Raw genomic sequence first — 13,668 nt, forward strand, 5'->3', positions numbered from 1 at the left:
CCGCGGCGAATTATATAGCACCGAAGCACTACCAAGCGTGTCCTTCCGCCAAAGAAACGTTTGAGTTGAAGTATTGCAGCGCGGGTGAAAGGCGGCTGTTTGTTTTCCTGGTCAAAGCTGCCTTTTCTCACAATACCGGGCGGTGCTGTAAATCAAAACACGCGTACCTATGCTGTTCCCGTCTTTTGAGTGGTTGGACGCGCGTTGACGTTTTAAAGAAGTTTTACGAGAATCGCACGCACACTTAGAAATATAACATTAGTATGACAGTGAGATGTTCATAGAACATGTCAATATTTCCCTCTTTCGAATCAGTATATTTGTACAATAAGTAAACAACGTGCACTGCATGGAGATTTTTTTATTTCATTATACAACTTTACAATATTTAAAATTCTAGATCCACTTAAAAAAGCCCATGCGTGGGAATAATTCACAGATGACTTTTGATTGATTCTGACACGCAAACCACGTCTTATAAAATAATGAGCACCACCGATGGAGTCAATCGCAAGTCCAACACGGTTTACTGTTCTCTCTCGCTCGATAGTCGGAATAAAAAAATCGAAAAACACATCGATTTTGTAACTTTCCATTTTAAATGCTCATTTCACCCCATCTTTGTTGATTTCACAGAGCACTTTGAAAGGGTCAAACTTTGTGCAATGGCGTCCCAATAGGTTTGAGCACGTGGTATCATATTTTGTTACGCCAGCGACTTCATGCGGTCACCTTTCAGCATTACGTCAATATGGCATGTTTTTCTTTTCACTCTTTCACCGCTGAGAGGTGCAAGAAAACACCTAGTGCGATACATTACAACGCTGCTTCTTTTTTTTTGTTTTTACCACTCTAATGCATTTTTAACATTAGATCATATTTGGGGATGCAGTTCCATCACTACTATAATTTTGAAACATTATAACCAGTGAAGTGTAAAGGTAATTATTATTATTATGACAGAGATGGAACGTTTTTCATATTGACATGCACCAAATAGCATGAATTAAAAAAGATCATTTTTATATAGGAAAGCGTCCCAAAAATCTCAGGTCACCAAAGCATCATCAGAACATGGTTGAAATTTCGAAATTAATTTATTACATCTTTGCCATAGAACCTCCGTGGTTGATGATGATTAACATACATACGTCATTTGAGTAAACACCACTCGAGTTCACTTAGAAATGTTCTTTTTTTTTTCTCTTTCCTTTTTTCCCCATCACCCCCCAAAAGTCTTTTATTATTTTGTTTGAAAGTATCTTACCCCCCCAGGCCCTTTTTGTGTGTGTGGAGGTTTTCCTCTTGGAACACCGAGCCACTGGACCGCACACATACGCATACACACAAGTACACACTCCACTGAAATCAACAAGACAAAAAAAAAAAAGATATAAAAAAATAAAACTATGTGAGCTTGAACAATCAGTGCAGGGATGTACAAAGAGGGTACACATGTTGCAATTAGACCTCCCCAAACATTTCACACGTGCTTTCAAAATAAAGCTGTCACTATTTGGATCTTTTTATTGGCCAGCGACAAACAGTAGCCCCTTTCACACAAAAGCCAGTGAAAATGGATGTGGCTCGGCTCTTCCCACGGCAAAATGACCACGTGACAGCCGAGAGCCTCCGCAAAATGTGCCTTTCACGCGGAAACCAGCAAAGAGCAATTTTGACACAGTGACACTGCACCACACAGTCGGAAATTTCATTTGATTCCAGGAAATTCACCAGTGGACATTTCCTGTCACGACCTTTCACACATACCGTGGGAAGGGAAACCACATTTTGCAGGTCAACTTCTACGACCTATTTGGGGTCACACTAAGAAGTTGACTTGACTGGCGCTCCAACGAATAGTGCCAAAGGGGCTCGTGTGTGTGCGTGTTCTGTGTGTGTGTGAGCGTGTTGTCGATGCTACCGCACTTTGGCTTCGACACATTTTGCTTCGTACAAAAAGATGGGAAAAAGAACACATTTTCACACAACAACAACAAAAAATAGTATAAAGATAACAGAACAACCCTGTTAAGGACCCAATGTTAATACAAATCAATAAGGTGCATTCACGCTGCTAAATGCATCAGAAAACGGCCCATCACAGCGAGCCATGCGGGAAAACCGTGCCATCCGAGACACGGGAGCAACAAAAAGTCAAGCCTCAGTGATTGATTGATTGCTTACTTAATGGCCTTGGAGGAGGTAAAAGACGCACGAGTGAGTGAGTGAGTCAGTGAGTGAGTGAGTGAGTGAGTGGACGTCTATTCCAACAGCAGGCTGACACACGCACACCTCAAAACACTTATTAAATATCAAGCTGCCAAGTAGATGCCATTTCAAAACAATTTAAATAGAAACACACACACACACATTTCATCAAAACAAGACAGAAAAAGTGCAAAAATAATCAATGATTGCGTGGAACTTCCTCCCTTCCCTCCCCGTCGTTCCTCCTACTTCCACCATGATATGATTGTTTTAAGGTGAACTGGAGAAATAGCACATGAGAATTGCAGGCACACACGCACACGCAAAAAAAAATCATTCAATATGGGCGAGACTCCTTGATCTCAGGTTAGGTAGCCCAAACAAGGGAAGAGCCAAACAAGTTCTTCATTTTCTACAACCTTATCATTTTCAGAATCTTGATTTGTTCAAAAAGAAGCCGTTCCAATGAAACTAAAGCTCTTGTCGATGTCAACATTGGCTCCGAAGCTGAAGGCTAACTTGATGACATCACGCCATCGGCACGCTGGGAATTTGTGGTGAGGACGGTTGCCGCGGCGACGGCGGTCACGGGGGTCATCGTCACGCGTGCTGCGCTAACGCCCAGATGTTGAAGCTTGATTGCTGCTTGCGCGCCCCAAAGCCTCTCAGCTCTGATTTCTTGCCGTGATTGCCGCGTTTCCATGGCAACCAAAGCACTTTTCATCCTATGCGTATCATCCTTTCTTTACAAATGCTCAACCATATGGATCAACTCAGAGTCACCATGGTAACCACTTTCCTGTCTTCTATCACTATGGTAATTCACCATTGGCTGGTCTTCTATTAAGCTAGCAAGCACCATCTTGGCCTGTTTTTTTTTGTCACCATGGTAACTAGCAAGTGTCCTTTGCTGTCTTCCGCAGTCAACATGGGCGCCATGGTTGAACTTGCGTGACAAACATGATTTGATATCAACAAAACACGCCCACGGAACTGCCCGCTCGCTCTCTCGCTCGCTCGCTCATCTTCTCCGGACGTACCATTTGTTTCTTTTGGCCTGCCGCGCGCACACATGATTGGCACACACACACACACACACCTGCAATTCTCATGAAGGGGTGGAAACCACAGCAAAAGCTCCCTTTAACATACAAAAGCGCACGCATACACACACACTGGTGACTCACAACGGATTAGTACACGCACACTCCCCCATACACACACACACACACATGTGGGTGCAATCAAATCACAGCAAACACCTCCTCAGGTCTGATGATGGCTCCTTGGTACAAACACACACACGCCAGAAGTAGTCCGTCTCGCTCACACACACCAAGGAAGGTGCACGTGCCGTCCTTGAGCAGGGTGTGTGCGTGTGCGTGAAGAGGAAGTCTCCAAACGAAACGACAAGAAAGAGCGGAGCGCTTGCGTAAATCCAGTGGTTGCATCCGGTCCGTTCCGGTTCCCAGGCTCGGGTCAGCGCCGTTGGGCGTAGGGGTTCTCCAGGAGGTAGCGGTATCGCTGGTAGTGGTCCAGCATGTACTTGGGCGCGTACATGTGCTCCTTGGGGTCCACGGGCGGGTAATCCTGCAGGGAGCCGTCGAACCAGCCGCCGCTCCGGATCAGCTGGCGGATGTAGCCCAGGTCGCGCTTGTCCTCGTAGTCGCCCCAGCGCGGGAAGTCGCCGTTCTGGGCCGACACCAGCTTGAAGAGGATGCCCTCGGGGGGGAAGCACCAGGAGCAGTGCCAGCCGGCAAAGTGGAAGGGGCTGCCCAGGGACCACTGGACCAGGATGTGGCCCGTGTCGTTCTCGTACTTGCGGAAGGCCGCCATGGTGTAGTACTCGCGGCGGCGCAGCTTGATGCCGTCGCCCTCGTAGACGGCGTGCAGCATGCCCGTGGTGCAGCCCGACACCACCTCCAGGGAGCCCAGCTGCTTCCAGAAGAAGCCGTACAGCGACTGCGCGCACGCACGCACACACACACACACACACACACAGTCACAGTGCGCTCGACTCGGGCGGGTCCCAGAGCGGCCGGTGCCGACGCCGCGCTCACCTTGCGCATGTGGATGGCGAAGGGCTCGGTCCAGCCGTCAAACAGCTTGAGGAAGAGGAGGCCCTCGCGAGCCGGGATCTCGTCGGCGTCGTTGATGACAAAGACGTCGTCCGGGCGGCCGCCCTCCACCCGCGACATGCCGTTGCGCGTCAGGTACGTGCGCAGGTAGTCGTCGGCGATCCAGCCGTCCAGTCGCCCGCCCTCGGGGAAATGGTCCAGGAACACGTACAGGATCTTGTGGCGCACGTAGTCGAAGGTGCCGTTCAGGAGCAGACGCAGGAAACTGCCGCGTACGGCGGAAGGCAAAAAAGAAAAAAAAAAGTTGGCTGTCGTCACCTCAAATCTGGAACTCCGCTGATTTTGCCATTCCTCCAGGAGGCGCGCTCACCTGAGAGGTCTTCTCTCGCCGTAGGCGGTGAAGTTGGACTCGCAGACGAGGAAGAGGTCGACGGCCTGCGCCAGCTCGTGAAAGCGAACGTGCAGCAGGTCGAACTCGTGGTTGACGTTGATGGCGTTGATGACGCGGCGGGGCAACTCTCTGGGCGTCAGACGCTCCTTGGTGGGCAGGTTGGAGTGGTACACCATGGTGGGCACCCCGCAGTAGGGGCCGTGCCAGCCGGGCCGGCACACGCACTTCACCAGCCGCCGCCCGCCCCGCGTGGCCCGGCTCTTGGCCTTGGGCGCCGCCGAGGCCCGCTGCTGGAGCTGCAGAGGTTTGCGACGGCCCGTGCCGGCGGCCGCCCCGCCGCCGCCGGCGCCGACGCCCGCTTTAGGTCCGGCCACCTCGGTGCCCTGTCGGAAGCAGAGCGCCCCGGCTCGGGTTCGGGCAAAGTACGGCGTCTTGTCGTCTCGCAGCCGGTAAGTGCGGGTGTGCAGGTCGCCCATGGATTCCGACGAGGGCGGCCCGCTTTTGAGGAAGGCGGCCGGGTGGGCCGGGTGGGCCGGGTCGGCGGTCGGGTGGGTGGGATGCCGTAGGGGAAGGCCGTCTTCCAGTTGCTGCTGGATGAAGAAAGAAAGAAAGAAAGAAAGAAAGAAAGAAAGAAAGAAAGAAAGAAAGAAAGAAAGAAAGAAAGAAAGAAAGAAAGGTGATCAGGCTGCGTCTTAGTTTCCCCGGCAACCTGCTGCTCGTACCGGACTCGGAAGGTCCCCCCTCGGGTTCTCGTCCGGTTTCTCCCAAGGGTGCGGAGGCGCCGGCACCTCCCCGATCCTCATCTCCAGTCCGGCGCCGGCCACCGCGCCGGTCCCTTCCGCCTCGGCCGAAGCTCCGGTTTTGGGGAGCGACGGGCGGAGGACCGGCAGCGGGGGCGCCTCCTCGGGAGAAGCGGGGCTGAGCGGCGTGCCCGTTCCGGGTCCCTTCTCCTGCCAGAAGAATCCGGCCACCACGATGGACTTGATGTTGGGATACGGCGCCGAGAGCTCGCGCAGGAGGGACACATAGTGGAGGGCCTTGTAGTAGTGCAGGAAGGAGATGACGCACAGGCCCACCGTGCACAGCAAGAACACCCTGTGCCGCCGCATTTTCATCCTGACACAAGAAAAAAATAATAATAATTTGGCCAAAAGTGCAATACAGGAGGGAAGACGTGGTTCACTTTTGATCGCTTGACTGAATTATTGGCAAAAAGGAAATACACACCAAACCAAAGTCATCGATGGAGAGAAGAAAATACATTTGCCGCACGCCAAGCAAATCGCGATTGGACAAACGCCACCACAGTGGACAGACAGTCGACACTATCTACTGGCACAGCAACCTTGAACTTACCCCTGGGCACAAGTGAAAATAGAAGACGACTCCCACTTTTTCGGTCTTATTTCAATGCGTTGTCTTATACATATAAAGGGCATCATCATATGTTACACGCTTCTCCCTCCAGCCGGACAACTCGAGAAAGTTGGAAGCACAGAAAAAAAGCAAAAGAACCCATTGGAGCATTGTTCACTTGATTGTGTTTGGAATCCAAGGCCAGCGCTAAAGTGCTTCCGTGGTGACCGCGCCCAGCCCCACAAAGGCGCGTGAAACAAGGTCTTCATTCAAACGAAAAGAACGACATGGAAGTCTGAATCAAAATATGCAAATAAACATCTGGAGTCAAAGGCGTCAATGTTGAACATCTTCTTTTGAGCATCCAAAAATTGCTTTGGCGCCTGACTGACATTGCGGCCGGCCGTGGCTCTCCCACTTTGGCAGACTTCCGTGCCGAGTGGCATCGCGGAGCGCCGCCGAGGTCGACGTCGGAGGAGCGTGGGAAATGGTGGCGTCACGTGACAGGCACAAAGTTGGCTGACTTTGATTTTCTGCGATCTTCATTTGTCACCACCGTAGAACTGGTAAGACAAACGCCTATGAAGATACATTTAGAGTTACAAAACTAAAGTGACACTTTGGCCTGACGGTGAACAAGCGGCTACTTTGCGATGACGGCAGTGAACGCATCATTGAGGCCAACCCAGACGGACGGACGGAGGGACGGACGTGCTTAACCTCGGAAGCAACATCCCAAAAGCGTGTCAATGTTACTGTTCTGACTGGCTTTTTTGAATGACGTGAAGTCAACTGGAGGTTTCCGCCGGCGCAGCTGTTTTCGTGGCGGAGGAGCTTCATTTGCATTCTCCCAGCATTTGGCTGCACGCACGCACATTCATTCATTCATTCATTCATTCATTCATTCATTCACACAGCGCGTGTTTGTGCGCGCAAACTACAGTAGCACAGGACACAACACACACATCATTGTCTTTCCACTTTAGAAGTAGATTCTTTTTCAACATGGTGGAGATCATGTCTGGTTCCTGTGTTGACATGTTTCCATTGCTGTGGGCGTGCATGTGAGACAGAGGAACAAGACTGCTCTTGATTCCGCTACAGTGGCCCTCATTGTGTGTGAGGTCAAGCCTTGACCAGGTCATTCAACAATCCAAATGCGTGGATGCCAATTGTACGTGTGCTTGTGAGGGAAAAAAACGTTGTTTTTTTTTTAAAAGAATTCCGTGAAGCTCGCTCTCTGCTATACCTCTCAATCCATCTATTCAATTCGAAGTCAGGTGCTGCCTTCGAGGAAAAAAACCAAATCAAAACACCAATCTCGTAAGGAGCCTGGAATGTTTGTGCCAAATGAAAAAGGATTGAGACGGTTAGTGATGCAACACGTTTGCAACACAGCAAAATCAAAGTTCCTGCTTCAAGCCATTTACTGTTTGCTCACAAAACACGCTGTGATCTTTGACGTGCGTGTATTTTTTCTTGCGCTGGGTGATACTTGATAGGAAATTTCCAGGCGTGTGTGTGTGTGTGTGTGTTTGTGTGTGTGTGTTGGCCAGCCAAGCAGTCTCCAAGATAGCGCAGTGGCAAATACAATGGTGTCTATTCACTTGACATTTGGGCCAATAGTGCTGAATCACTCCTGCATCCCCTGTGTGTGTGTGTGTCACACAAGGACACACACACACACATCTAATCCTTGATAAAGGTATTTCGGAGGCGCCATGACGGTGAAGTGAGGACCCCCACCTCAGCACTCTTTCACAATCCGGTGATCATGCCGACGGGAGACAACACAACTTTTTGGATTCACGTTCCCATTGGAAATTGACTTTGGGGGCAGACTGAAAATTCAAAGCCACACCAGCAAACCAAACACGGGACAGTAAAACAGTCTTTAAAAAAAAAAAAGAAAAAAAGACTTTCCTTCAAGCAAAAGGAATGTAAAACAGGATTGAAGCAAAAAAAAAAAAAATCTGCTAAAGGGCACATTTTCAGAGGCATACCTGCTTGATGAGGTGTGGCTCTGAATATTGACATTATTCAGGCTGACAAAACAAACAAAGCATTTGGCAAAAACTGACACTCAGAACACGGCAGTGACACAGATTTTTTTTTGGGTGGCTCTACGCCTGACAAACATGCCTAGCAAATTTCACTGAGTCTTCAGGACCTCAATTGAACCAAGGTGGCAGGCAGGCAGGCCCAAAGGCGTCGGGGCGGGCAAACGGGCAGCCGGGCTGGCGGGCTGGCGGGCAGGCGGGCTGGCGGGCAGGCGGGCAGGCGGGCCTCCCCTTCCAGCACAACACCCAAGGCGCAGCGCAGCCACCGTGACGGCAAAGGACAAGCCAGGCCCAGCCAGCCAGCGAGCGAGCGAGGCCAGCTATTTATTGATGGTAATCTGCGCTTGGAATTATAGCCCAAAGGGTCCAAATTCCTGGAATGTTTGCCATATAACACAAGCAGACGTGTGGGCCTGGCTTGCACGGTTGAAAAACCTCCAGCACGTGCTTCCAATTTGGGACTCAAAAAGATCATATTGGCATATTAGAGAAACGTTAAAAGCGTCGGGCGGGATATGTTGTTTGGACAAATCCCTTTTACAAACAAATTGGAAACATGCTCAGCACAATTGCTGACGTGGCTCGGGGCTTAAACCCGTCTTGGCCTCCACTTTGTGATCAAATGAGCTAGTAGCTATCGATTAACCGTAGTCGCCACATGCACGAAAAAAACAACGTGTGGTATTTTTCACTCAGAAATGGTGCCGCACGCCTCGTCGGAGGCCGGCCAACTAATCGGGTTTGATTAATTGTGTGTGTGTGTGTGTGTTGACCTTCAAGCTTACAACGACTGCACATTTCATGGGGAAAACTGCGCAAAGGGGCGAAAAGCTACAACCTCACACTGGAATACAAGGCACATTTGCTGGAACTTCAAAAAGGACTGCAGACAGTTGCCTACAAACAATCTAGCTAGCTAGCTAGCAATCTCTTTAGCTAGAGATAGATAGATAGATAGATAGATAGATAGATAGATAGATAGATAGATAGATAGATAGATAGATAGATAGATAGATAGATAGATAGATAGATAGATAGATAGATAGAGAGATAGAGAGATAGAGAGATAGAGAGAGAGATAGAGAGACACAAAAGAGCACCATAGAAAGTTCTAGTTGGGACAGCGCGTAATATGATTTTGGGGGGCGGGGAGTGTTCAGTTCCTTCTACATAAAAGGTTGTGTTCTGTTGGATCTCCTTTGCATGGCGCAACATTCTGAGCCTGGCATTTCTCATCCACTGTAAAGCGACACTGCCAGTTTGGGGGGGGGGGGGTTCAGCGACGGGTGAGCGAGGACATGGCGGAGGAGGAGACACCGTCAAGGAGGGCGCTTTTCTATTTTGGCCACGCTTAAACTGGGGCGAGCTGTCTGACAGGAGTGAGGGGTGGGGGCGGCTTATTTAGAAAAGGGGGGAGGGAGGGAGGGAGGGAGGAAGAAGAAGGAGCGGGCCAATGGCGGCGGAAGGGATAAGGTCGGACGGCTGGTTTCCCTTCAGACCACAACGTGACCTTGACAAAGAGCGGCAGTGTGCTGAATGTTTCTTTTGCATCCACTATAAAAAAGCGGCCTATAAAACAGGAAGTCAACCAAAAAGCGAGAAGAGAATTTCACTTTTTCCTCTCTTTGGCAAAAGAGGCATCTTTGCACCCGCTTCCACTTTGCCACCACTTTGCCAAGAGGTCATTGTCGAGCAACCCAAATCAATTGTGAGCCACTTGACTTTCTACTACTTTAAACTGGGCTCCCAATGGAATCCAAACAGGAAGTAAACAAGAGCCATTTTCAACACGGTTCCATTCAGGCGGGGCTTCTCGAGCCGACCAAATGAAGCTGGATTCAGGGGGGGGATTTTTTTTTAAAACTCCAGGCGGCCAAAAATAAGCCTCAAGGCAATTTCAAACCTAATTACCGGTCGGCCTCCCGAGACCTTTTGGGTGGGTCTCCACTCACGTTGCTTTAAGGCCTGGATTCTCAAAACACTACCCAAACCTTGCCGAGCCAAATTTTGACTAGCACTTCTCAAACATCTTCTATCGGACTTGTATCTCTCTTCCGGGACCTGAGCGTCTCAGGCGACTACTTAATTAAATCAGCCAATTATGCGGCTGGTTGCTCGTGGCAATAATACGTCCATTGAAGACAAATGTTATCAGCGAGGCCTCGACGGCGACGCCGCCGCTCGCTCAAGGACAGCAACGGCTTTCACGTGTTTGGACGCTCCGGCTGAGCGCTCGAGGGTCAGCGGGAGGGCAAAACAACAGGAAGGAGATGGAGCAACACAACAAAAATCTGCTTGTGTGAGCCAAAGTCAAATGTACTTGTTGAAAAACATTCCAAAAAGTGGAAAGCCCTGTCTTTTGATTCTCTCCGGGAACAGCGTAAGCGCAGCCAGCTTCCTGGTGTGTGTGTGTGTGTGTGTGTGTGTGTGTGTGTGTGTGTGTGTGTGTGTGTGTGTGTGGAGCTGCCAGAACACAGCTTCAAAAAAGCAGGATGTGATGGGAAGCCATTAGCCGGGTTAGCTTAGCATGTTGGTGCACAAATTGGGTGAAGCCCATTTGTGTTTCTTTTCCAATCATTTGAGCATTTGAGAAGATTTCAGCAGAAAACATCCAATCCTCTGCAATCCTGCTTTTTGAGATGATACATGTGTGACTTGAAGAAGAAAAGAAAATGGATTGATTGACTGTGGGGGAGTGTACATCCATCCAATCTTTATCTTTGGTCCATTGCTCCTGCACTGACTGTCTCAATGTGTTTGAATGATCTTGGCTGGGAAACATGCTTTGGAAAGCAAACCGTGCTATGAAGACCTCATTCGATACGGCAAGGCAGCGCATGCAGGCCATCTGCGCTTCTTGTTATGATCAAGTCAACTTCATCTAGCGGCAGCAGCAGCAGCATCATCATCATCATCACGCGCACCCGCGCGCGTGCACGCGCACGCTGCACGCATCTTCTCCTCTTACCCATCTGTGCTCGTGTCAGATGTCTTTCATGGGTCCACTGCGGATGAGAGCCCGGTTGCTCGTCCGACTCTGTCCCGCACAAGGCGCCGCATCCCCGGCTGGGAGGGAGGGAGGGAGGACCCTGCTGAGGCCGGGGAGGAACGCTGCAAATCCGGGGATCGTCAATCGCGGCGACGGCGGCGACGGCGGCCGCGGCTATAATCCCTTCTTTCCCAATTCGCGAGGATGGAAGGGATGAGGCGGGACGCGGTGGGAAGGGGGGGGGGCGCCTTCGCGGGGGTGTCGACCGCCGATGTCCGCCGTCCTCTCGGGCCGATTTGGGTGCGTGTTTCCCGGCCTTGGCCTGCCTTCCCCGCCGTGCAAAGCAAACACAAGGCAAAACTAGTCCTTGCTCGTCTCGTCTTGCTCTTCAGCGGCGACGGATCATCTTCGCTGCAGGTTGGAAGGAGGGCGGGCGGGCGAGTGAAGGCGGCGGCGGGGCGGCGCGGTGGCGGCGGCGGCGGCAGAGGCAGAGGCAGCTCAGCCAGAGGGGAGCTCCGCCTCCCCCGTCACGCTGCCGCGGATAAGCGATGGAGGGGAGGGGAGGGGAGAGCAAGGGAGGGGGCTGCACGGAAGGGTGGATGCAGGGGGGCCAACCACAGGCGCTGGGGGGCAGAAATATGAGAAGGGGCTTGCTTGGCGAATGGAAAGCAGGAGGCAAGCAATAAACGTCCATGTGATTGGTTCTGTGATCAGGAGCGGAGCAGTCAAATCTGGAAGGACGCCCTCCCTGCCCTCCCTGCCTCCACCTCCTCACAGTGATGATGGCGAGGTGACCTATATTGGCCCAAATGCGAAATATGGCGAAGAATATGACACACCATCCATAACATGCAGACCCACACCTCAACAGCATGTGATCATCGGAAGGAAATGAACCCAAGATTCAAGAAGAATTTCAAGAAGAAGCGCACACACACACAACACACAACACATGATGGCCATATGAGCAGCCCAGTACTCTTTTGGGACTTTTTGGATTGAGTTTTTGACCTCCAGCGGTGGTTAACGGGCCAGAGTGTGTGACCCTGGAGGGAATATATACATATATCCGGGCTTGAAAAAAAACAACGGAACTTATTATGTTGGGGGATTTCCGAAAAAGAAATGTGCATTTTTTTGTTCCACATTTTGACATCTGAATATTTTTGTATTTTTCTGAATGTGTGTGTATGTTTTTAACCCAATATTATACACCGCCGGTTTTCCTAGGAACGACCAAGTTGGTCTCGTACATGCAATTGAAATAATCCTACATTGCATGAACTGAAGACGAAGAAGTCGTGCACTCAGACTTCAATCAAAAATCACCAAACTACATTAAAAGGCACAGAACGTGTCCAAAGCCAGCGGCGGGTCTCGGAAAGGTGCCAAGCGTGTGACACTTTTGACCCGCGGGCTTGCTAATGTTTAATAGATGCACCGTTGGACCCTTTGTTGCCATGAAAACCGTATGGGCCGCCGATAATGCGGCCATTTTTACAACCCTACCTTCGACCTCGCCACAATACAAGCCGAGATAAGACATGAGCTCGAAAAGGTGACCCGGCCATTTTTGAAGGTGTGCTTGCTCCTCATCCTTGTACGGATGTGATCTGGACAGCTCCCCATTTATTAGCCAAGTAGGGTTGATTACTTCTGTTTTGCTCTATTTTCGAGGATGATGATGATGGTCTGCAGCCGCTTTGGTCTTCTTGTTTTGATTTCATGTATTGATTGATTTGTGGACAGAAAAAGGTGATTGATCGTCTAAGAGAAGGCACCTGTGTTAATTAAATGGGCGTGTCTGATAAAGAGTGATGGCTGGCCGGCTGGCTGGGAGGGAGCATTCATTCTGCTCTTTCTTTCAAAACCAACTTCTTTTTTGTCAAGAGTGTTTTGGTGGAATATTTCTATTTGTATATTTTTGGAACTTGTTTTTATGTAACGACGGAGCGCATATGGCCCCTGGTCCGCAGGTTGCGCACCGCCGCTCCAAAACACCAGACCTCATCACTTGTCTTTACTTCTCAAGCTCATCACAACAGCAGATGGTGTCCTTCACATGCACAAAATAATCCAAAATGTTTACCTCTGCGAGCACCCGCCTCGTCTTGGGCTCAAGGCCTCACCGTCTTGGCTCGATGTTGCTCCCAGAAGACTCGGATCAACGATAAAGACGGAGAGGGTAGTGTGTGTGTCTTTGTACTCTCAGGCACGCCCTAACAGGAGCTCGTGGCCAATTGCAGATATTACACACCTGTTTAGAGAGCGTGCAAAAGTCATGTTTTGAATTGTCACAGAGGAGAGAGGAAGTGGAAAATCGCTGCAATGATTATGATCAAGCCAAAGAAATGTATCCTAAAGAAAGAACGGTGTCATCCAAACGTGTCTCGGCCTGCCTGCCTGCCTGCCGGGACGGCTGAAATGGATTCAATGTTTGCCGACTCATCGGTTATTTGGCCGCAAAAAGTTCAACGATGATAAAGCGAGCGCAGGTTAAAACAAGACGAGCGACAAAACCTTCCAACTTGCAAACAAACGCAAAATGAAGTGAAATCTTGCAATTGTTGGGCAAGCTGGAAA

General features: G+C 50.1%; 1 protein-coding gene across 5 annotated transcripts; it reads right to left on the minus strand.

The window, feature by feature from the left end:
• Positions 1-360: 360 nt before the first annotated feature.
• On the minus strand, positions 361-13,477 carry mgat3b (beta-1,4-mannosyl-glycoprotein 4-beta-N-acetylglucosaminyltransferase b). 5 transcript variants are annotated; one of them, XM_085912647.1, is made up of 5 exons: positions 13,175-13,477; positions 5,403-5,796; positions 4,660-5,270; positions 4,272-4,554; positions 361-4,173 (listed from the first exon to the last, which is right to left on the minus strand). In XM_085912647.1, exons 2-5 carry the CDS (start codon positions 5,793-5,795, stop codon positions 3,691-3,693), a joined length of 1,770 nt encoding a protein of 589 aa, XP_085768773.1. In that variant the 5' UTR covers position 5,796; positions 13,175-13,477; the 3' UTR covers positions 361-3,690. The 5 variants fall into 5 exon arrangements, with proteins under 5 accessions (XP_085768773.1, XP_085768772.1, XP_085768771.1 ...); XM_085912646.1 differs by lacking the exon at positions 13,175-13,477 and adding an exon at positions 11,065-11,610; XM_085912645.1 differs by lacking the exon at positions 13,175-13,477 and adding an exon at positions 6,037-7,443 and having other exon boundaries at positions 4,660-5,267.
• Between the last annotated feature and the right edge of the window lie 191 nt (positions 13,478-13,668).

Source organism: Syngnathus leptorhynchus, chromosome 5, assembly GCF_054491065.1.
Source record: "Syngnathus leptorhynchus isolate UIUO chromosome 5, UIUO_Slep, whole genome shotgun sequence".
Lineage (NCBI taxonomy): Eukaryota > Metazoa > Chordata > Actinopteri > Syngnathiformes > Syngnathidae > Syngnathus > Syngnathus leptorhynchus.

Bases quoted from the DNA above. Each gene is read 5' to 3' on its own strand.
- mgat3b (XM_085912644.1), bottom strand. From the start codon at position 6,125: ATGATGATGCCCTTTATATGTATAAGACAACGCATTGAAATAAGACCG. The intron at 5,797-6,036 runs GTAAGTTCAAGG...TTCTTGTGTCAG, and splicing joins ATTTTCACTTGTGCCCAGGG to GATGAAAATGCGGCGGCACA. The intron at 4,174-4,271 runs GTGAGCGCGGCG...GCGTGCGCGCAG, and splicing joins TCGCCATCCACATGCGCAAG to TCGCTGTACGGCTTCTTCTG.